This window comes from Hylobates moloch, unplaced genomic scaffold (assembly GCF_009828535.3).
Source record: "Hylobates moloch isolate HMO894 unplaced genomic scaffold, HMol_V3 SCAFFOLD_5, whole genome shotgun sequence".
NCBI lineage: Eukaryota > Metazoa > Chordata > Mammalia > Primates > Hylobatidae > Hylobates > Hylobates moloch.
In genome coordinates, this window is record NW_026652280.1 from 135,573,081 (window position 1) to 135,595,590 (window position 22,510).

The 22,510-nt window shown below is 36.0% G+C and overlaps 1 protein-coding gene across 12 annotated transcripts in view; it reads left to right on the forward strand.

Moving 5' to 3' along the window:
• The window catches only part of ZNF644 (zinc finger protein 644), a 108,907-nt gene that overhangs the window by 64,908 nt on the left and 21,489 nt on the right, over positions 1-22,510 (forward strand). For 9 of the 12 annotated variants that reach the window (XM_058439588.1, XM_058439593.1, XM_032155385.2 and 6 more), the window contains 2 exons: positions 18,056-21,093; positions 21,278-21,883. The exons of the other annotated variants lie outside the window; for them this stretch is intronic. In XM_058439588.1, coding sequence (XP_058295571.1) covers positions 18,056-21,093; positions 21,278-21,883 — 3,644 coding nt within the window. The remainder of the gene's footprint in view (positions 1-18,055; positions 21,094-21,277; positions 21,884-22,510) is intronic. 12 annotated transcript variants of the gene reach the window in all.

The window sequence follows — 22,510 nt, forward strand, 5'->3', positions numbered from 1 at the left end:
GTTTGTTTTGTTTTGTTTTTTGCTGTTTGTGCTTTTGATGTCAAAGAATCCATTGCCAAATCAAGAGTCATGAAGATCCAACCCATGCCTTCTGAGAGCTTTACAAATTTAGCTTTTATATTCAGATTGTTGGCCCATTTTGATTTAGTTTCTGTACCTGGTGTGAGACAGGCTTCCAACTTCATTCTTTTGCATGTGGTTATCCGGTTGTCCCAGTACCATTTGTTGAAAAGACTGTTCTTTTCCCCATTGAATGGTCTTGGCACTTTGTTGGAAATGAATTGGCCATAGATGATTGGGCTTATATCTGGACTCTTAAATCTATTCCATTGATCTATATGTCTGCCCTTCTTCTACTGCCACATTGATTACTACAGTTTTGTAATCAGTGTTCTGAAATCAGGGAGTGTGAGTACTCCTTCTTTTTCTTTCTCAGTACTGTTTTTGTTGTTCAGGGACCCTTTCAGTTCCATATGAGTTTGAGGATAAGCTTTTACAATCTTGCAAAAAGGCCTTTAGAATTTTGATAGGGATTGAGTTGAATCTGGGATCACTTTGGGGGAATTTTGCCATCTTAACAATACTAAGTCTTGAAATCCATGAACATAGATGTATTTCCATTTAATTAAGCCTTTAAGTTTTTCTAGCAGTGTTTTGTAGTTTTTAGTGCACAAGTCTTTTACTTTCTTCGTTACATTTATTCTTTTTTTTTTTTTTTTAGAAGGAGTTTTGCTTTTGTCGCCCAGGTTGGGGTGCAGTGGTGCGATTTCAGCTCACTGCAACCTCAGCCTCCTGAGTAGCTGGGATTACAGGTGCCCACCACCACGCCCAGCTAGTTTTTATTTTTAGTAGAGACAGGGTTTCTTGCTGTTGGCCAGGCTGGTCATGAGGTTACACTTATTCTTCTGGTTATTTTTTAATTTTTGATGCTGTGGCAAATGGATTTATTTTCTTAATTTTCTTTTTGGATCATTCGTTGCTGGTATATAGAAGCACAACTGAGTTTTGATGTTGCTGTTGTGCTTGCAAGTTTGCTTTATTTGTTTATTAGCTCTAGTAGTTTTTTTGTGGATGCTAAGGGATTTTCTATGCATAGAATTATGTCATCCACAAATAGAGATAGTTTGACTTCTTCTTTTCCAATTTGGATGCCTTTTGTTTATTTTTCTTACGTAATTGCTCTGACTAACTTTTAGTACAGTGTTGAATGGCAGTGGTAAAAGTGGTAGCCTTGTCTCTTTACTGATATTAGGGGAAAAACTTGTCTCTCACCATTGAGTATGATGTTTGTTATGGGTTTTTATGCTCTTTGTCATGTTGAGGACATTTCCTTTTATTACTCATTTGCTGAGTGTTTTGTTTTTTTCATGAAACAGTGTTGAATTTTGTCAAATGCTTTTTCTGCGTCCATTGAGATGATCATGTCGTGTTTTTTCCTTGTTCTATTAATGTGATATGTTACATTGATTGCTTTTCTTATGTTGAACTACCCTGGCATTCCTGGGGTAAATCGCACTTGGTTATGTTATATGATACTTTTAATATGCTATTGGTTTCAGTTTGCTAGTATGTTGTTGAGGATTTTGGTGTCTACTTTCATAATGGATATTTGTAGTTTTCTTTCAGTATCTTTGGCTTTGGTATTAGGGTAATGCTGGCTGCTTAGAATGTGTTAGGAAGTGTTGTCTCAACACTGAAAGCCATTTCTGAAAGAATTTGAGAATAATTAGTGTTAATTTTGTTTCATAGAATTTACCAGTGAAACCGCATAGTCCTGGATTTTTCCATTTGGGGAGGTTTTTGATTTTTAGTTCATTCTCTGTACTTGTTCTAGGCCTGTTCAGATTTTCTATTTCTTCTTGACGTCATTTTGGTAATTTCTATGTTTCTAGGAATTTTTCTGCTTCATCTAGATGATATAATTTTTTGGCATCCAGTTATTCATAGTATTCTGTTATAATTCTTTTAATTTTTAAGGTTGGTACTAGTGTTCCCACTTTTATTCCTGATTTTTCACTTGTGTTCTTCTCTCTTTTGTTGTTGTTGTTGTCAATTCCTTTGTCAATCTTGCTGATCTTTTTAAGGAACCAACTTTATTTTTTTAATTAGAGGGCGGCTCAGATAGGGGTTTCTTGTTTTTGTTTTTGAGACAGAGTCTGTGTTGCCCAGGCTGGATTTGAACTCCTGGGCTCAGGTGATCCTCCTGCCTCAGCCTCCTGAGTAATTGTGACTAAAAGAACCAATATTCTCTTATCTTTATTCTAAAGATTGATTATTTCCTTCCTTCTACTGGCTTTGGGTTTAGTTTGCTCTTCTTTTCCCTAAGGTAATAATTCCCAAAGGCATAAAGTGAGATGGCTAATTTGACATCTTCTTTTTTAATGTAGGTATTTACAGCTGTAAATTTTCCTCTGCATGCTGCTTTTGCTGCATCCTATAAGTATCGGTATGTTGTGTTTTCATTTTCATTTGTCTCAAGATTGGCCATCATACTGAATCTCATCTGTAGGGAATGCAGACTGAAGCTGGGATAAACTTACACTGGCATACCCTGCTTTATTGTGTGTTGATTTATTGTGCTTTTCGTATATTGTGTCTTATACAAACTGAAATTTTGCAGCAATCCTGCATCAAGCAAGTATACAGGTATCATTTTCTCAACAACATATGCTCATTCATATCTCCTTATCACATTTAGGTAATCCTCACAGTGTTTCAAACTTTTTATATTGTTATGGTGATCTGTGATCAGTGATCTTCAATGTTTCTATTGTAATTGTTTTAGGGCACCACAAACCGTGCCCAATCAAGATAGTGAACTGAATTGATCAATATTGTGTGTTGTGATTGCTTCACCAACTGGCCCTTCCTTGCCTGTCTCTCTCCCTCTCTTTGGGCCTCCCTATTCCATGAGACACAACAGTATTGAAATTAGGCAAATTTATAACCATACAATGGCCTCTATTAGTGTTTGAGTGAAAGGATGAGTCACATGTCTCTCATTTTAAATCAAAACCTAGAATTAAGCTTAGTGAGGAAGGCATTATACAAGATGAGATAGGCCAAAAGGTAGGCCTCTTGCCGCAGACATTTAGCCAAGTTTGTGAATGCAAAAGAAAAGTTCTTGAAAGAAATTAAAAGTGCTACTCCAGTGAGCACCCAAATAGTAAGTAATCAAAACAACCTTGTTACTGATGCTACTTGTTACTGATGCTACTTGTTACAGTGCTACTCCAGTGAGCACCCAAATAGTAAGTAATCAAAACAACCTTGTTACGGAGAAAGTTTGGTCTGGATAGAAGATCAAACCAGCTACAACATTCCCTTAAGCAAAAGCTTAATCCAGATCAAAACCCTAACTCTCTTCAATTCTGCGAAGGCCAAGAGAGGTGAAGAAGTTTCGGAAGAAAAGTTTGAAGCTAACAGAGGTGGATTCATGAGGTTTAAGGAAAGAAGCCATATTATAACATAAAAGCTCAAAGTGATGCAGCAAGTGCTGATGTAGAAGCTACAGCAAATTACCCAGAAGATCTAGCTCTGACAATTCATGAAAATGGCTACACTAACCGACAGATTTTTCAGTGTAGATGAAACGGCCTTCTACTAGAAGAAGATGCCATCTAGCACTTTCATAGCTAGAGAAAAGTAAATGCCTGGCTTCAAAACTGAAGCCTGAGAGACAGGCAGACCCTCTTGTTAGTGGCTAATGCAGCTGATAACTTTTAAGTTGAAGCCCAATGCTCATTGAACAATTCCATAAAATCTTAGGGCCCATAAGAATTATGCTAAATCTCTACTTATGCTCTCTAAATGAATCAACAAAGCCTGGATGACAGTGCATCTGTTACAGCGTGGTTTATGAACTATTTTAAGCTACTGTTGAGACAAGAAAAGACTCCTTTCGAAATATGCTCATTGACAATGTACCTGGTCATCCAAGATCTCTGATGGAGATGTACAAGATGAATGTGTTGTTTTCGTACCTACCAACACAGCATCCGTTGTGTAGCTCATGGAACAAGGAATAATTTTGACCTTGAAGTCTTACTATTTAAGTACATTTCATAAGGCTACAGCTGCCGTAGCTAGAGTGATTCCTCTGATGGATCTGAGCAAAGTAAAGTGAAAACTTTCTGGAAAGGATTAGCTATTCTAGATGCAACTTAAAACATTTGTGATTCATGGGAGGAGGTCAAAATATCAACATTAATATGAGTTTGGAAGAAGTTGATTTCAACCCTCATGTATGACTTTGAGGGATGCAAGACTACAGTGGAGCAAGTAACTGTAGATGTGGTAGAAATAGGAAGAAAGCTAGAATTAGAAGTAGAACCTGAAGACTGGGTGCCATGGCTCCCCCTGTAATCCTAGCACTTTGGGAGGCCAAGGCGGGTGGATCACTTGAGGTCAGGAGTTCAAGACCAGCCTGGCCAACGTGGTCAAACCCTGTCTGTACTAAAAATACAAAAATTAGCCGGGTGTGGTTGCGCAAGCCTGTAATCCCAGATACTCAGGAGGCTGAGCCAGGAGAATCGCTTGAACCTGGGAGGTGGAGGTTACAGTGAGCTGAGATGGCAACACTGCAGTCCAGCCTGGGCAACAGAGCGAGACTCTGTCTCAAAAAAAAAAAAAAAGTGGAACCTGAAGATGTAACTGAATTGCCGCCATCTCACGATAAAACCTGATCAGATGAGAAGTTGCTTCTCTAGCGAAGAAAGTGGCTTCTTGAGAGGGAGTCTACTCCTAGTGAAAATAGTGCGAACATTGTTGAAATGACAACACAGGATTTAGAATATTACGTCAATAAAGCAGTAGCAGGGTTTGAGAAGATTGACTCCACTATCAAAAGAAGTTTTACTGTGGGTAAGATGCTATCAAACAGCATTGCATGTTACAGAGAAATCTTTCATGAAAGGAAGAGTCAATCAATGTGTCAAACTTCATTGCTGTCTTATTTTAAGAAGTTGCCACAGCTACCCAACCTTCAGCATCTGCCACTCTGATTGTCAATATTAAGGCAAAAATCTCAGCAAAAAGAATAGACCTCACTGAATGCTCAGATGACTATTAGCATTTTTTTAAAGCAATAAAGTATTTTTTGTTTGTTTGTTTTTGTTGTTGTTTTTGAGACAGAGTCTCACTCTGTCACCAGGCTGGAGTGCAGTGGTGCAATCTCAGCTCACTGCAACCTCTGCCTCCCATGTTCAAGCAATTCTCCTGCCTCAGCCTCCCAAGTAGCTGGGATTACATGCGCCCACCACCACACCTGGCTAATTTTTTGTATTTTTAGTAGAGATGGGGTTTCGCCATGTTGGCCAGGCTGGTCTTGAACTCTTGACCTCAGGTGATTCATCCACCTCAGCCTCCCAGAGTGTTGAGATTACAGGCGTGAGCCACTGCACCAAGCCACAATAAAATAAGGTATATACATTGCCTTTTAGACATAATAGCTTTTGTGTACTTAATCGACAACAGTATAGTATAAACATAACTTTTTTTTTTTTAAGTTCCAGGGTACATGTGCAGGATGTATAGGTTTGTTACATAGGTAAATGCATGCCATGGTGGTTTGCTGCACCTGTCAGCCCATCACCTACATATTAAGCCCAGCATGCATTAGCTGTTTTTCCTGATGCTCTCCCTTCACCCCCTACCCCATAGGCCCCAGTGTGTTCCCCTCTCCATGTCTATTAAATGTAGCTTTCATAAGTACTTGGAAACCAAAAAAAAAAAAAATCGTGGCTCATTTTATTCCAATATTCACTTTATTGCAGTCGTCTGGAACTAAACCCACAGTATCTCCAAGGAATTCCTGTAATTAGTAAAGAAGGTGACATATCACTCATTTTAGTGAGGGGGGGAGATGTTTGGTAGTTTGTGTTGCACAATGACCTTGTCTGACATGGATCTTATATGAGATACTATTTTTTTCTTAAGGCAACGTTGTGACAGAACATCAGATAGTCTGACAGCATGAGATTAGCTCTTGGACATCGGGAGCTGCTTTTTTTTTTCTTTTCCTCCGTCTAATTGTTGTCTCTTTATAGGTATTCTTTTTTCCTGTGGCTGCTTTTAAGATTTTTTTTCTCATTGTCTTTTATTTTCATTAGTTTTCCTGTGACGTATGTAAGTGTAGTTTTTATTTATTCATCTGAGTTCCAGGCGCTCCCAGAAGCTTTGGCTTGATGTGTTTCATCAGTTTTACAAAATTCTCAGCCATTATCTCAGAAGTATTGCTTCTGTCTTATATTCTCTCTTCTTTCCTTCTGGGATTCCAACTAGATGTTGGAATGTATGTGTGATCTTTAACCATATCGGTTTCAGCTCTTACTCTTTTCTCTATTTTCCATCCTTTTGTCTCCCCTTGCTTCATTCAATATACTTTGTTTTGACCTTTTTCTAGTTCACTAATTATCTCTTTAATTGTATCAACTTTCTGGTTTGTTACATAGTGGCCAAAGCATATGGTCTACAGTGATTTCTGTTTCTGTTGGAAGTTTCTCAGTGGTCATTGTAATACATTCTCAGATTTTATAAATGTTCTGTGTTTTGAAAAAAAAGAATGTCTAGTTGTTGTATAGAGCTCTCCCTATATGTTTGATCAGTGGTCTACATACTATTTTCTTCACACACTTCTTTGTTTTTTGTTTTTTTTTGAGACGGAGTCTCGCTCTGTCGCCCAGGCTGGAGTGCAGTGGTGCAATCTCGGCTCACTGCAAGCTCCGCCTCCGGGGTTCACGCCATTCTCCTGCCTCAGCCTCTCCGAGTAGCTGGGACTACAGGCGCCCGCCACCACGCCCGGCTAATTTTTTGTATTTTTTTTTTAGTAGAGACGGAGTTTCACTGTGGTCTCGATCTCCTGACCTCGTGATCCGCCCGCCTCAGCCTCCCAAAGTGCTGGGATTACAAGTGTGAGCCACCGCGCCCGGCCACACACACTTCTTAAAATAATTTTGGAAAACTATGGTATTTTTAAGTTGGCATCTGACATTTTTGTCACAAATGAGAATAATTACATGTTTACATAGTACATTGTATGCATAATTTACATCTCATTTCTTCAGAATCTTTGTACTGTAGATTTAATTCATTAAGGTTACAGAAAATGTCTGCCTTGTAACATTTAACAAAGCCAGTCTTCACAGCTAAACCAAGGTGACCCTTTGTCAGTAAAAATGGCTTCATTTTTAAAATTCAAATAAATGTATTTGTATCACTGTTGATGACCTTTTCATTTCTGAATTTTAATTTTAAGACTGGGAATCAGGGAGAGGGGTGAGAGAGAGAAGTACGGAGAGAGAGACAGACAGATACTGAACTCTTCCCTTGAGCTGTTTTTTGATTAACTAAGACTGTGTGGCCTTCAAATTTTCCTATTACATGCTTTGCTGCAATGGCCTTCTGCCTAAGGAGCTCTGTATTCTCAAACCTTTTATTTAGTTCCCCAAAGGTTTTTACACACTGGAGCATTTGCGCAATGCTAAGATTCTGGGCAGCTCTCTTCTTGACCCTTGAGGTATTCAGTTAGCAAGATAGATAGAAATCTTTGCCTTTGAAACTTAGTTTTAGAGGAGGGATGCACAAGCTACAACCACAGTAAATAAATATATTGCATAGTGTGTTAGAAGGTGTTAAGTGTTATGGGAGGCGGGGGAAAGGGATAAACTAGTATAAGTAGATTTGAGAATGCCAGCAGTGTGGAGAAGGTAAGGGTTTTGGGTGTCAGTTTAACTAGAGTGGTCCGGGCTGGCATTATTCAGAAGATAATGATTGAGCAAAGACTTGAACCAAGATGAGATAGTTTGCCATGAGACTATCTGGGAGAAAGAGCATTCCATCTGAGGAATAGTCAATGCTAAGGCCTTACGCTAGTAGAGAACATATTCAATAATAGTAAAAACAGAACAACAACAAAGCCAATGTGTCTACAGCAGAGTGAGGGAGTTGGGGAGAGGAGTAGGAAACGAAGTCAAAGGGTTACTAGGTAGTATCTCTCTGTAGGTCCTTTCAGGTCATTGTAAGGGCTTTTCCTTTTTTATCTGAGAAAAACAGGGTCATTTTAGAGTTTTGAGGGACATTATCTGTATGGATCACTCTGATTGCTGTGTTGAGAATAGATGGTAAGTGGGTAAGGGTCTGTCCTTGTACTAATACCAGATTAGTTAGCTGATGAAGTCCTAGTGGATCTGGGAATAGCAGTGATGAGAAGTGATGAGAAGTGATTGGATTCTGGATGTATTTTGAAGATAATAGCAGTAGGAGTTCCTGATGGTTTAGGTATGAGATGTGAGTAAACAAGAACAGTGAAGGTTGCTCCAAGGTTATTGGCCTGAACAACTGATATAGATGAGGAAGGCTGTTAGATATGTGTTTGGGAACCTTTCTTTTGTACAGTGAGAGAAGGGTGATGTTTAAAAGGGAGATGGGTAAGAAGAACTAGAGTATTGCAAATATAACATCCAGATCAATTTTAGGGAAAGAGTACATATGGAAGTTGAGGAACTAGAAATTAATACTTGACCTGCATACTCTTTGAGAAGTCTGTCTGTACTTTCAGGGTCATACATAGCCCAGTTGGAAGACCACTGTTCAGATCAACCTTAGTAATTATGTTATTAAAATCTTCTATATTCTTCTTTACTTTTTAAGTCTGCTTGATTTGTTAACCTTTGGGAGAAGCATTTAAAGCCTCCCTCTGTGGCTGTCGATTTGTCGGTTTTTCTTTGTACTTGTAAAAGTTTTTTATTTTTATATTTTATAGCCATTTTGTTGTGTGCCAAGAGATTCATGAATATCTCTTCATGGTGGATTATATATTATACTTTATTAATTTATAATATTCATCATTACCAGGCCTAGTACTTAATATCCTCAGGTTCTGTAAACTAGTATGTTTTAAATAAAGAAGCACAATCTGCTTTTGGGAGGAGGCTGACAAAACACTTTGAAATTAAAAAAATTACTAACAATAACAACAACAAAGCACTATTAGCACTATTCTTTTCTCTTCTCTTCTCTTCTCTTCTCTTCTCTTCTCTTCTCTTCTCTTCTCTTCTCTTCTCTTTCTTTTCTTTTTTCTTTTTGATGGAATCTCACTCTTTTGCCCAGGCTGGAGTGCAGTGGTGCGATCTCGACTCACTGCAACCTCACCTCCTGGGTTCAAGCAATTCTGCTGCCTCAGCCTTCTGAGTAGCAGGGACTACAGGCGCATGCCACCACACCCTGCTAATTTTTTGTATTTTAGTAGAGGCGGGGTTTCACCATGTTGCCCAGGCTGGTCGTGAACTCCTGAGCTCAGGCAATCTGCCCGCCTTGGCCTCCCAAAGTGCAGGCGTGAGCCACTGCACCTGACCCCAGCACTATTTTTTTGAATCAGTAAATGAACAACAAAAAGGATTCAGGAACGGTGTTTGGTGGTATAAGCAAACATTCTCCTTAGCCGCATACTGGGAATCCTATTGCTAAAAACACACAAATTTAGCTGCTAACTAAAAATCGGTAACATACATTCAACCCTGGATATCCATGTGGGATTAGTTCCATGACCCTGCAAGAATACCAAACTCCAATGATGCTCCAGACCTTTATATAAAATAATGTTGTATTTGCATATAATCTGTACGCATCCTCCCATATACGTTAAACCATCAATATAGTTCTTGTAATACCTAATACAGTGTAAATGCCAAATAGTTGTTATACTTTATTGGTTTCTTATTTGTATTTTTTATTCTTGTAATTTTATTTTTTATTTCTTTTGATCTGAGTTTGGTTGAATCTGAGGATGCAGAACCCACAGAGAGAGCCAAGTATATTTTTGTTAAGACAATAATGTGAGAAGCATGCTAATATATTTTGTTTCAAGAAACGCAAATTTCTTGTATTTGAATTATTACCATCCTAAATTAAGATACTTGTAGAATAGTGATTATCTTGAAATATTTTTCTTAGATGATAATTGGATTTTTTCTGGTTTCAGAAAAATTAATTGAGCAAGGATAATAACATTAACAAGAGATCACATTTAATACAAAACATTTCTTTGAAGTAACACTTTCAGTTTTGTTCTTTTTTTTAGTTCTCAAAGATGTCATACTTTTCCATCTGAATAGATGGAATAAATATACTCAAATATATAAATATATAAATTCAATCTATAAGTTTGAGTTTACATAGTAGAGTTTGAATGTATATAATACAGGTGAGAGGTTAAGTACTCATTATAGATTATTACAGATTCACAGAAATTTTTTTACGATTTAAATCCTTCCTTCAATAAATTAAATTGTAAATCAGTGAAATAATTCAATCTTGGATGTCATATTATCAAGTTCTATTTCTCATTAGACTTTAATTTTATATTTTCTAAATATGAGATTAAGCGAATCAATTTATGGAACTATTATAATGACAGATTATTAAAATCTACAGAAGTTTAAGAAATCTACATATTAAATAAAATCTGTGAACCTTTGAATTTGAAAAACTTAATTACTGAGGCATTAGAAGGAAACTAGTATACATTCGTTATGTTCCAAGCATCAGGCTAGACATACTGATAAGGGTTCTGTTGGTCATCTTTTCCCAAAAATGAAATACAGTTGACCCTTGAACAACATGAGCTTGAACCGTGCAGGTCCACTTAAAAGTGGATTTTTTTCGATGAATATAGTCGACTTTCTGTATCTGTGGGTTCTGCGTCTGTACCCAAACCAAACGCAGATAAAAAATACAGTCTTCATGGCATGTGAAACCTACATATAAGGAGGGCTTGCTTGTCTTATCCATAGATGGTGTCAAGTGTGGGGACTTAAGTATGCGTAGATTTTGGTGTCCACCAGGGTTTTAGAACCAATCCGCCATGGATACTGAGGGATGACAGTAGTTTCATCTGCATTAACAATCTATTAAGGCACCAGTCGTCTCTTCAGCTGTTGTAAGGAATCCCTTCAAAGCCACCATGTTTGCATTTGCAGTCATGCCACTAACTTTGATGTGCGTACTATAATGTGCCTTGATATTGTGGAATATACATGGTTGGGGCAAAAGTTTCATTAACAGCACTTTGAACATTCTTAGCTTTTAAGTTCTTCAACAAATTCCTAGCATTTCCTGAATAAACATTAAGGAAATAGATATCTGACTTGGTGCTGATTCTATACTCTAAAACCATTCTTTTGTTATTTCTTTATGTCTTGATAATTGTTGTGAAATTTATAGGTATAGCAGTTTTTTGAATGGTGAAATTGTCTTTGCCCTTTAAAATTATTTCTGTTCTGAAGCAATTTATTCCATATGCATATATATCTCACTACTTTGAGTATAATTGTCTCTATTTTCATTTATATAATTACATACAGTCCCTGACCTACAATGACAAAGATTCAATTTTGCGATGGTGCAGAAGCAATGTGCGTTCAGTAGAGACTGTATTTTTAATCTTATCTTTTATTTTTTGTTATAAAATTTTTATAGACTGTGTCAGATTATTTTGGCCAATTGTAGGCTAATGTAAGTATGTATAAGTAGGCTAAGCTACAGTGTTCAATAGTTTAGATGTATTAAATGCATTTTCAACATGATGTTTTCAATTTATCATGGGTTTATTCGGAGGTAACCCCATTATACGTAAAGGAGCATCTGTAGATGCTTTGTATTCCTAGGACTTTCAACACTCTCACTTTTCTTGCATTTATTAGACATGATGGTTTAGTATTTATATAATATTTCAAAACTGAACATAAACAGCAGACCCATCATAGGTTAAAGAATACCAGAAGGCTCAAAGTAAAATGACAATTTATGGCGTAATACTGTCTGTGGAGGGCAGAGTTGACACACTGCCTCTGGAGTATGGGATTGACATACTTTAGCTACATTGGTTTCTTTGAAAGTTTCACAGTTAATGATTTGAACAGATATATTTTATAGTGAAGTGACCCATGTTACACAAATGTGGTCAAAATGTTTGATCAGTTACATATATATCACTCATTTCAAATGCTTAAATTTGTCTTGTTGGAGCCACATGCATATATGTCTATTACGATGTAAGCTGAGACCGTCACTTATTCTAATTACATGAGAGCATAAACAACACAACAGTCATTCTGTGCTAACTATGACTTAGCACTCTCCTTTGGTTGCAGCTGTAATTTATTGCCTTCTTCCAGTTGCAAAATTCTTCATTAGGAAATTAATGTTTGATTAGTGAACATCCATTTGATTTTCTACTGTTGATTCTCGTTGTTACATAACTTTGCCATGTCTTTAAAGTTATGTCTTTGTAGGGCCTCCCTGCCCCCCCTTGCCTTCAATCCGTACAGTTACCTGCTTCTGTTTACCATATGGGAGCTTCCTTAGATGTGTTAGATTATATTTAGTATTTACTATACTTTGCAGTAAGAATGATCTTGAGTTATTAGGTGTTTATGATCTGGTACCTGACTTTGTAACATCTGTCTTCCTGTTAAAAAGTGAGGATGGTACATGGCATCAGGAACAAGCTGTTCAACAGGTTCAGTGTAATTTGTTTGCTTTATTTTTTTTATTACAATCTATATATCAAACTCGGTGCCTTTTTTGTTTTGTTTTGTTTTTTGGTATTGCCAAGAGGAAAAAAAAAATCTCTGGCTGTAACATTGAGTTTTCATGATACAGTTAGCTCTGTGGCAGTGTGTTGGTCATTTAATGCCATATTTTCATTGTTCAGGAATCAATTTATTGACAGATCATGAGTTAACTAAAGGATTATTTCAGGTAATTGTGAATTTAGAGAATACTTTTAAGGCCCAGTAGTGTAATTCTCCAGTTTTTAGCTCATTATTTCAAATAAGGTTGTGTTAATTATGTAATAACTAAGTACTAAACATTTGTAGTACATATTAGAAGGGACCTTAGAAATCATCTTATTCAATCCCCAACTCCATATTCCTGTCTGTAATGTTCTTGACAAGTAAGCAGTCTAACCTTCTGAACCATTTTATTATTTGGCTTGGTTTTAAAGTCAGTCTCATGCTGGATAGCCTTACAAGTGTTCTGTATTTTTTTAGTGTTTCTTTTCAATGTGACATCCAGAATAAGTTATTACCTGGATGATACATTCTGTCTTCTCTTGAATTGTGCACTAGGTGAGATTTAGGTATATATGTTTGTACATTGTGTATGGTATATATAGGTTTAAATGCTGCAATAATTTTAAATATAATATTTCAGTTAATTAAGATTTGTTTTGCAGTTAGACTGACACTTGTGAATGGTTTTCTCTTCTTGACGCAATCTCATACATTACTAACTGAAGTTGTCATGTGTTCGCAAGGATAATTTAAATGAACATAGGGTTTGTGAAATCCTGACAGATCCTAACTATAATTCAGCTAGTGGGCAGCATTATAATTTATTTATAGCTGTGTAATATAGCAATTAATGAACTAATATACAATAAGGGCAAATTGTACTATATTTTTGCATGAAATTATACAACACAACAAAGGTTGGCATTATGTAGTTAAGTACCCACAAAATGTTAACCTACTTGCAATAAATACAATTAATAATGTACATAAAAGAATGAAATTAAGCTAATTTTCTATCAGAAAAGAGTTATTTGTGAACAGAAAGTGGACAGCATAGATTTGATGACAGAAAGGTTGTATCTAATCTGAATTACTGAGTGACCTAGGAAGCTTGCTCAGAGGGATTACAGAATAATTATGTTAATATGCAATTATCACCTCATTTCTTCTGTAGTAACCTCAAGATGTAGTGTAGTGAGGATGTTATAGCAAGTGCTGATAGTTTGCAAAAATACTGATGTTTGAGATTTCTGAGACAATAAGTCTAGCTTGAGGCGTATAAGTGATGATCTGTCATCTTGAAGACAGATCTGACCTTTGTACAATTCTTTTAGTGCTCACAGTATATAACTAGAGGCAGTTATAGCTGTAGAACTCATTATGATTTTCTAGAAATTGAAATATATTTTATGTAGATTTAAAGTTCTATTTGCAGCTTTTTAAAAAGGTGTGTGAATTTTTTTAAAGACTATTTTAAAAACCAGTTAAAAGAAAAATTCTATAGTTATATGATTATATGGGGAAGATTTAGTAATGGTGTCTAAACAGTGTTTAAAAATCTTAATTGATATATAAGGAGTCCAAACATCAGTTTATTTATCTTAATTTATTAGCTTCTGTTTTTTAAACTTAATAAATAACGCTCACCTTCAAATATGTTCCTACTTTGTTATAGTAACCTAAACTGGTATTGATGTCTCTGTTATATATACATTTGACTATACAAAGGTAGTTGAAAACTATTTGAGATGGTGTAAAATTAACTCAGGTCAAATGCTTTCTTGCCTAGATGCCACATAACCCAACATGAATGTAGTAAAATAATTTTTGATGGTGTTAAAATTCTGTATCCATTATTCAGTGCAACAGATTTTGATGATGCATTGTTCTGCATTGTATCTCAGCACAACAGCTATGAGTCTTGAGTACTGTTACTAAGAAGAAGTATATTTGGAGCATTGTTTAATTAGAATATATTCTGAACATTTTCATTGTTCCTAAAAAAAGTACCCACAAAACATTAATCTACTTGTAGTAAATACCGTCAATAATGTACATAAGAGAACAAAATTAAGCCAGTTTTCTCTCAGTAAAGAATTACTCATGAACAGAAAGTGGACAGTATAGATTTGATGACAGGAAGGTTGTATCTAATCAGAATTACCAAGTGACCTAGAAAGCTTCCTTACTAAGTCAACTTTTGTAACATATTTTCAAACTGATGCAGAAGGTAACGTCTTTTATTTTTGAGTAGACATAATTATTAATTTGGGGATAAGTAAGCCATATTTTATTATGTGGATGTGAAGGAAAAGTTTCATTGTTAAAAGACTTCATTTTATATTTTAACAATATTTAATCTGATTTTTTTTGCTAGATGTGTTTTGTAGATAAAATATCTGTTATGCGCATATATTTTTTGTATGTTTTTGAACAAAACAGGTTGATATCTTCAGAATGTGAACTTATGAAAAGCTCTTATAAAGCCATTCTGGTAATGAGGATGCAGTCTCCAAGCTGACATGATGTTCTCATAGTTTGTCACCCTGCTGTTCAGGGGGTACCAATGAAGTTGCTTTAAATGGGAAGCGTCTGTTCCATCTCTAAACCTCTAACACCAGAACAGATGGGTGGAACATAGAACATGGAAGGTTTTACCTCTGAGGTGGTAACAGTGAAGCCACTCATTAACACTGAATTTACCACTTCGTTAGCAACATTGCTTCCTGTTGAGAAAAACTAATATAGGCTTTCAAATTGACTTAGCATATATTTGTCCACCTCTGTGATTATAATAAGTGGGAACAGAAAGGAAAGTAACTGTCTTTCAAGCTAGTTTTTTGTCGTTCATTTCAGATTTATGAGATTGTTTCTATTGAAGCATTTTATGTTTTCTACCTAATTTAATGAGAAATATCAGGAATGAATAATAGTGTAGCATTAAGGCTTGCTTTTCTTTCCCTTGACATTTGCACACCCTTTCCTAACACATGTTTATGTGCTGCCCATTTTTAACTTCTGTGTATGTGATGTAGAGACTCCTGCTGGGTGATGCATTAGCACCATTTTGGAGTGATATCATTGAATGTGATCTTATTGGAAGTCTATTTTTATTACCACAGAAGTTTGCCAATCTCAGAACAGAATTCTAAAACCTATGAGGGCTGGAAAAAATGATTGTTGGTATAAATAACAATGTCAAAGATACTGGTAATAGGTATTTGTTGTATTAAATAACATTTTATGGAAAGAATAAGATCAGATTATAAGTGCTTGTTCTAAGTTATAAAATAAGAAAAAGGTAAGAACAATTTTATTATTTTTTTATTTTATGTATTTATTTTTTTGAGATGGAGTGTCACTCTGCCACACAGGCTGGAGTGCAATGGCGTGATCTTGGCTCACTGCAAGATCTGTCTCCCGGGTACATGCCATTCTCCTGCCTTAGCCTCCTGAGTAGCTGGGACTACAGGCGCCCACCACCACGCCTGGCTAACTTTTTGTATTTTTAGTAGAGACGGGGTATCACCGTGTTAGCCAGGATGGTGTCGATCTCCTGACCTTGTGATCCACCCGCCTCGGCCTCCCAAAGTGCTGGGATTACAGGCGTGAGCCACCACGCCCGGCCTAAGAACAATTTTATTATTCTTGAATTAGATTTAATGTTTTACAAAGCATGAAATTGGTACCCTTAAAGGATAGTAGAAATATTGAACTATATTGAACATGTTTTGATTTCTAAATGTTAGATTGTGAGGTCTTGTTGCCCTAAAATAGTATTACTTGTTATTATGCAAATTAAAAATACTACAAAAGAAAAATATACAGGCTTCATTCTTTATCTGAGAGCAGGAACCTAACTTGTCTTGTTTACCATTATATTTGGAATACAGGAACAATGCATGGCACAACTAAGTGCTTAGGAAATATTTGGAGAATAACTGCAAAAAAGGAGAAGAAATATGGAAGCTTATGCCAGTACTTCAATTAGTTAATACCTGGGGTTGCCAAATAGCAGGTTCTTTAAATTGTACATGAGAATTACTGGATATTTTGAGGACCTTATTATAATTACTGAGTTAATAAATCAGAACCTGGTGGAACTTGTATTTGAATGGGGTATCCAGATTTCATAGGAACAAAACTGTTTTTCTTCTTACACTTTAGGAACTTTTACTTTGATTTTTGAAATTGTGTTTTTATTAATCCAATACTTATTCAGTCTTTTATTCAACAAATATTGCCTGAGCACCTATGCCAAGTGATGTACTAGGTTCTAGAGATACGATAGTGACTAGATTACATTCCCAGCCCTCAAAGAGCTGACGTTCTCTGAAGAAGGCAGATACTTCCAATGTGGCCATTTCTAAGAGCAGGAAAAGAACAGGTTGCAAGGGAACTTTTCATAGTGGGGGTAGGCATTATAGTCATGGTATGAATGGACCCCAAACATTCAGAAATACCGTTTCCTTTAAAAATATTGTACTTTTTTCTCATAATGATTAAATATCTTATCAAAAATGCCTAGAAAAGTTTTATCTACATTTTATATGAAATAAATTTAAAACATATGTTTATGCTATTTTATTGTAAAATGTGTTAGGCCATTGCACTAGGCCACCAGATCATAAGTGGGATAACTGCTTTTAGAGAATGCCTAGAATTTGGGGCCCCACATATGAAAGTTTGACATGAAACTTCATTAATTTTAACTTTAGTTAAGTTAAAATTCGCTTTACTAAAATTTAGCTAACTTTACTAAAGTTAAAATTATAGTTAAGGTTAATTTGAATAAGGAATGAACGAAACTATGAATAAAGCATTTTTACAATTGATAGAATGTTAGGAGAACATTAAGCATCTTGAGAGCAAAGCAGTCTTTTAAAAAGGACTATTTCATACATAAAACATTGATGTTGATAGCAAATATGTTCATTCAATAAAGTTATTTACTGAGTGGTGTTTTGTTACCTTCCTTCAGGAATGAACTTATAAGTGACAAATCTTTTACTTCTCTGCAATATTTGATAATTTATATTATTCTCTAGAATAGAGTGACTGCCTCTGATAAACCTACTTAAGTGAAAGAATTTTCTTTGTATTAGCAATCTCTACGTGAGATTTAAAATTTTTTCAGTCTGTAGCATATTTATATTGTTTTTGAGTCTGTGTGTACATGTGTACCTGTGTGTATGCTGCTTTTCCCTAGTGTGTTTGTGTATGTTGCTTTTCCCTAGACATTTTGTATATATGACGTATTGGATTGTTGTTGTTGCCTAGCATGAAGAACAATATTAACCTTTGAGGTGCTTTTTAAATATTTCAATATGTTTGTGTTCTTTCATTCTTGGAAAATTATTAGAATCTCAATATAAAGAGTAGAAAATTAAACTAATAAAAAATGTACTTTCAGCTCTCCATACATTCTAATAGTATTTTTTCTTTCATGCAAATCTAAATTTTTTTTTTCCATTTTCTAGACTAAATGTGTTAAATGGGCTTGCCAACAATATGGATGATTTGAAGATAAACACCGATATTACTGGTGCTAAAGAAGAACTCCTAGATGACAACAGTTTTATCTCAGACAAAGAGAGTGGAGTTCATAAGCCAAAAGATTGTCAAACATCATTTCAGAAAAATAATACGTTGACTCTGCCTGAAGAACTGTCAAAGGACAAATCTGAAAACGCCTTAAGTGGAGGCCAGTCTAGTCTATTTATACATGCTGGTGCTCCTACTGTTTCTAGTGAAAACTTCATCTTGCCTAAAGGAGCTGCTGTTAATGGACCAGTTTCACACTCCTCCTTAACTAAAACTTCCAATATGAATAAAGGCAGTGTTTCATTAACCACTGGACAGCCTGTGGATCAGCCAACAACAGAATCTTGTTCAGCTTTGAAGGTAGCAGCTGATCTTCAGCTGTCTACACCACAGAAAGCAAGTCAACACCAAGTTTTATTTTTGTTATCAGATGTAGCACATGCTAAGAATCCCACCCATTCCAATAAAAAACTACCTACCTCTGCTTCAGTTGGTTGTGACATTCAGAATTCAGTAGGGAGTAATATAAAGTCAGATGGCACTTTAATAAATCAAGTAGAGGTGGGTGAGGATGGTGAAGATTTATTGGTAAAAGATGATTGTGTCAATACAGTAACAGGAATTTCCTCAGGTACAGATGGATTTAGGTCAGAAAATGATACAAACTGGGATCCCCAAAAAGAGTTCATTCAATTTCTTATGACTAATGAGGAAACAGTAGATAAAGCTCCACCTCATTCTAAAGTAGGTCTAGAAAAAAAAAGAAAGCGAAAAATGGATGTAAGCAAGATAACTCGTTATACCGAGGATTGCTTCGGTGATTCTAATTGTGTACCCAATAAATCAAAAATGCAAGAAGTAGACTTTCTAGAACAAAATGAAGAGCTACAAGCAGTAGACTCACAGAAATATGCATTATCAAAAGTGAAGCCTGAATCAACTGATGAAGACTTAGAATCTGTGGATGCCTTCCAACATCTAATTTATAACCCAGATAAGTGTGGAGAAGAGAGCTCACCTGTTCATACTAGCACTTTTCTTTCAAATACCTTAAAAAAGAAATGTGAAGAGAGTGATTCTGAGTCACCTGCTACTTTCAGTACTGAAGAGCCATCATTCTACCCCTGTACAAAGTGCAATGTGAATTTTAGGGAGAAGAAGCACCTCCACAGGCATATGATGTATCATTTAGATGGGAATAGTCACTTTCGCCATCTTAATGTCCCAAGGCCATATGCTTGTAGAGAATGTGGACGGACATTTCGAGATCGCAATTCACTTCTAAAACATATGATTATTCACCAGGAGAGAAGACAGAAGTTGATGGAGGAAATTCGTGAATTGAAAGAACTTCAGGATGAAGGAAGAAGTGCACGATTACAGTGTCCTCAGTGTGTGTTTGGTACCAATTGCCCTAAAACATTTGTGCAACATGCTAAAACCCATGAAAAAGATAAAAGGTACTACTGCTGTGAAGAGTGTAACTTCATGGCAGTGACAGAAAATGAATTAGAATGCCATCGAGGCATTGCACATGGGGCAGTGGTAAAATGCCCTATGGTCACTTCTGATATAGCCCAGAGAAAAACACAAAAAAAGACTTTCATGAAAGACTCTGTAGTAGGATCATCCAAAAAATCAGCTACCTACGTATGTAAGATGTGTCCTTTTACTACTTCAGCCAAAAGTGTTTTAAAAAAGCACATGGAGTACTTGCATTCATCATCATGTATTGATTCATTTGGTAGTCCTCTTGGACTTGATAAAAGAAAAAATGACATCCTTGAAGAACCTGTAGATAGTGATAGCACTAAACCATTAACTAAACAACAGTCAACCACGTTTCCAAAGAACTCTGCTTTAAAACAAGATGTGAAGCGAACATTTGGATCAACCTCCCAATCAAGTAGTTTTTCAAAAATCCATAAGCGGCCACACAGAATACAGAAAGCTCGGAAAAGCATTGCCCAATCAGGTGTAAACATGTGCAATCAAAACAGCTCTCATCATAAGAACGTTACAATTAAAAGCAGCATTGACCAAAAACCAAAGTATTTCCATCAAGCAGCAAAAGAAAAGTCTAATGCCAAGGCAAATAGCCACTATTTGTATAGACACAAATATGAAAACTATAGGATGATCAAAAAATCAGGTGACTCATATCCTGTACATTTCAAAAAAGAAGAAGCTAGTTCATTAAATTCTTTACACCTGTTTTCATCATCAGGTAATTCTCACAACAATTTTATTTCAGACCCTCATAAGCCTGACACCAAAAGGCCTGAAAGCTTCAAAGATCACAGACGTGTAGCTGTAAAGAGAGTAGTTAAGGAATCTAAGAAGGAAAGTTCTGTTGGAGGGGAAGACTTGGATAGCTATCCAGATTTTTTGCATAAAATGACTGTTGTTGTTTTGCAAAAACTTAATTCTGCTGAAAAGAAAGATAGTTATGAAACAGAAGATGAAAGTTCCTGGGATAATGTTGAGTTAGGAGACTACACTACACAGGCCATAGAAGATGAAACCTATAGTGATATTAATCAAGAACATGTAAATTTATTCCCTTTATTTAAGAGCAAAGTGGAAGGTCAGGAGCCTGGAGAAAATGCTACTCTTAGTTATGACCAAAACGATGGCTTTTATTTTGAATACTATGAAGATGCTGGAAGTAACAACTTTTTGCATGAGATACATGATCCTCAGCATTTAGAAACTGCAGACGCTTCATTGTCAAAGCATAGTTCTGTTTTTCATTGGACTGATTTGTCTCTTGAGAAGAAATCGTGTCCTTACTGCCCAGCAACATTTGAAACAGGTGTTGGGTTATCAAATCATGTCCGGGGGCATCTTCACAGAGCAGGATTAAGCTATGAAGCCCGTCATGTTGTATCACCAGAACAAATAGCCACAAGTGACAAGATGCAGCATTTCAAAAGAACTGGCACAGGAACACCTGTTAAACGAGTTAGAAAAGGTAAGTTCTCTGTGGGAATGATTTGGGCTGATAGGTCTGTGTTCTAATTCTGAAGATTTAAAAGTTTTGTTTGAATTTGGTCTTTATTAGAATCATATAATTTTATGTTTCAGAATTAACTCATTTTAGGGTGGCCAGTTTATATAAGAAAGTCTTATATTACTCTTAAAAAATTTTTTTTTAGCTATAGAGAAGTCTGAAACCACTTCTGAACACACTTGTCAGCTCTGTGGTGGTTGGTTTGATACTAAAATTGGATTATCAAATCATGTTAGAGGCCACTTGAAAAGACTTGGAAAGACCAAATGGGATGCTCACAAATCTCCAATCTGTGTTCTGAATGAGATGATGCAAAATGAAGAAAAATATGAAAAAATCTTAAAGGCATTGAACAGTCGTCGTATTATTCCCAGACCATTTGTAGCTCAAAAACTTGCATCAAGTGATGACTTTATCTCTCAAAATGTTATACCTCTTGAAGCATACCGTAATGGCCTAAAGACTGAAGCTCTGTCAGTGTCTGCATCAGAAGAAGAAGGGCTGAATTTCTTAAATGAATATGATGAAACAAAACCAGAACTGCCCAGTGGGAAAAAGAATCAGTCTCTTACACTCATAGAACTTCTTAAAAATAAAAGGATGGGAGAAGAAAGGAATTCTGCTATTTCTCCTCAAAAGATCCATAATCAGACGGCAAGAAAGAGATTCGTTCAGAAATGCGTTCTTCCACTAAATGAGGATAGTCCGTTGATGTATCAGCCACAAAAAATGGACTTGACTATGCACTCAGGTAAGAAGACGTTTATGACTATGCTATACACAGTTTAAATGCAGTTCAATTATGCCTTCTTTAATGGAATCTATGTGGAAAATACTTTCTCACAATCTTCTTGTTTAAGCTGCTTTTTTTTTTTACAGAGCACAGATTGGTTATTCTACTGTCATTTCTGTATAACTCATCAATTGATGCTCATTAGCACTGAGTTCTCTGTGCCTCTTTTCTTGGTCTGAATGTAAGGTGAGAACAAAAGCAGAAGAAAACCACGCACACACACAATAAAAACAACAAACAAGAAGCTGATCTGTAAAAATAAAACTTGCTGTGGCTGGAGGATGGTTATGGATGGGAGGTTGATGTTCAAAAGCATAGCATTATTGAAAAGGCATACACCTCTGTCATATTTTTGCCAGTTCTCCAAGGTGATCATGTTTTCAAGATTTAGCTGTTGGTTTTTCCACTGCTTAGGTAAAACAAAACAGACTTTTAAAGCTGAATGGATTGGTGTCTGTTGTGATTAACCCAAAGAAACATCTCTCTCTCCAATTCCTCATTGTATTGCGGAATAGTTTGGTTTTGGAGAACAGTTGTGAACATAAAACATATTTGTTTGGGGTTTTAGGTTTTAAGATAGTGCTC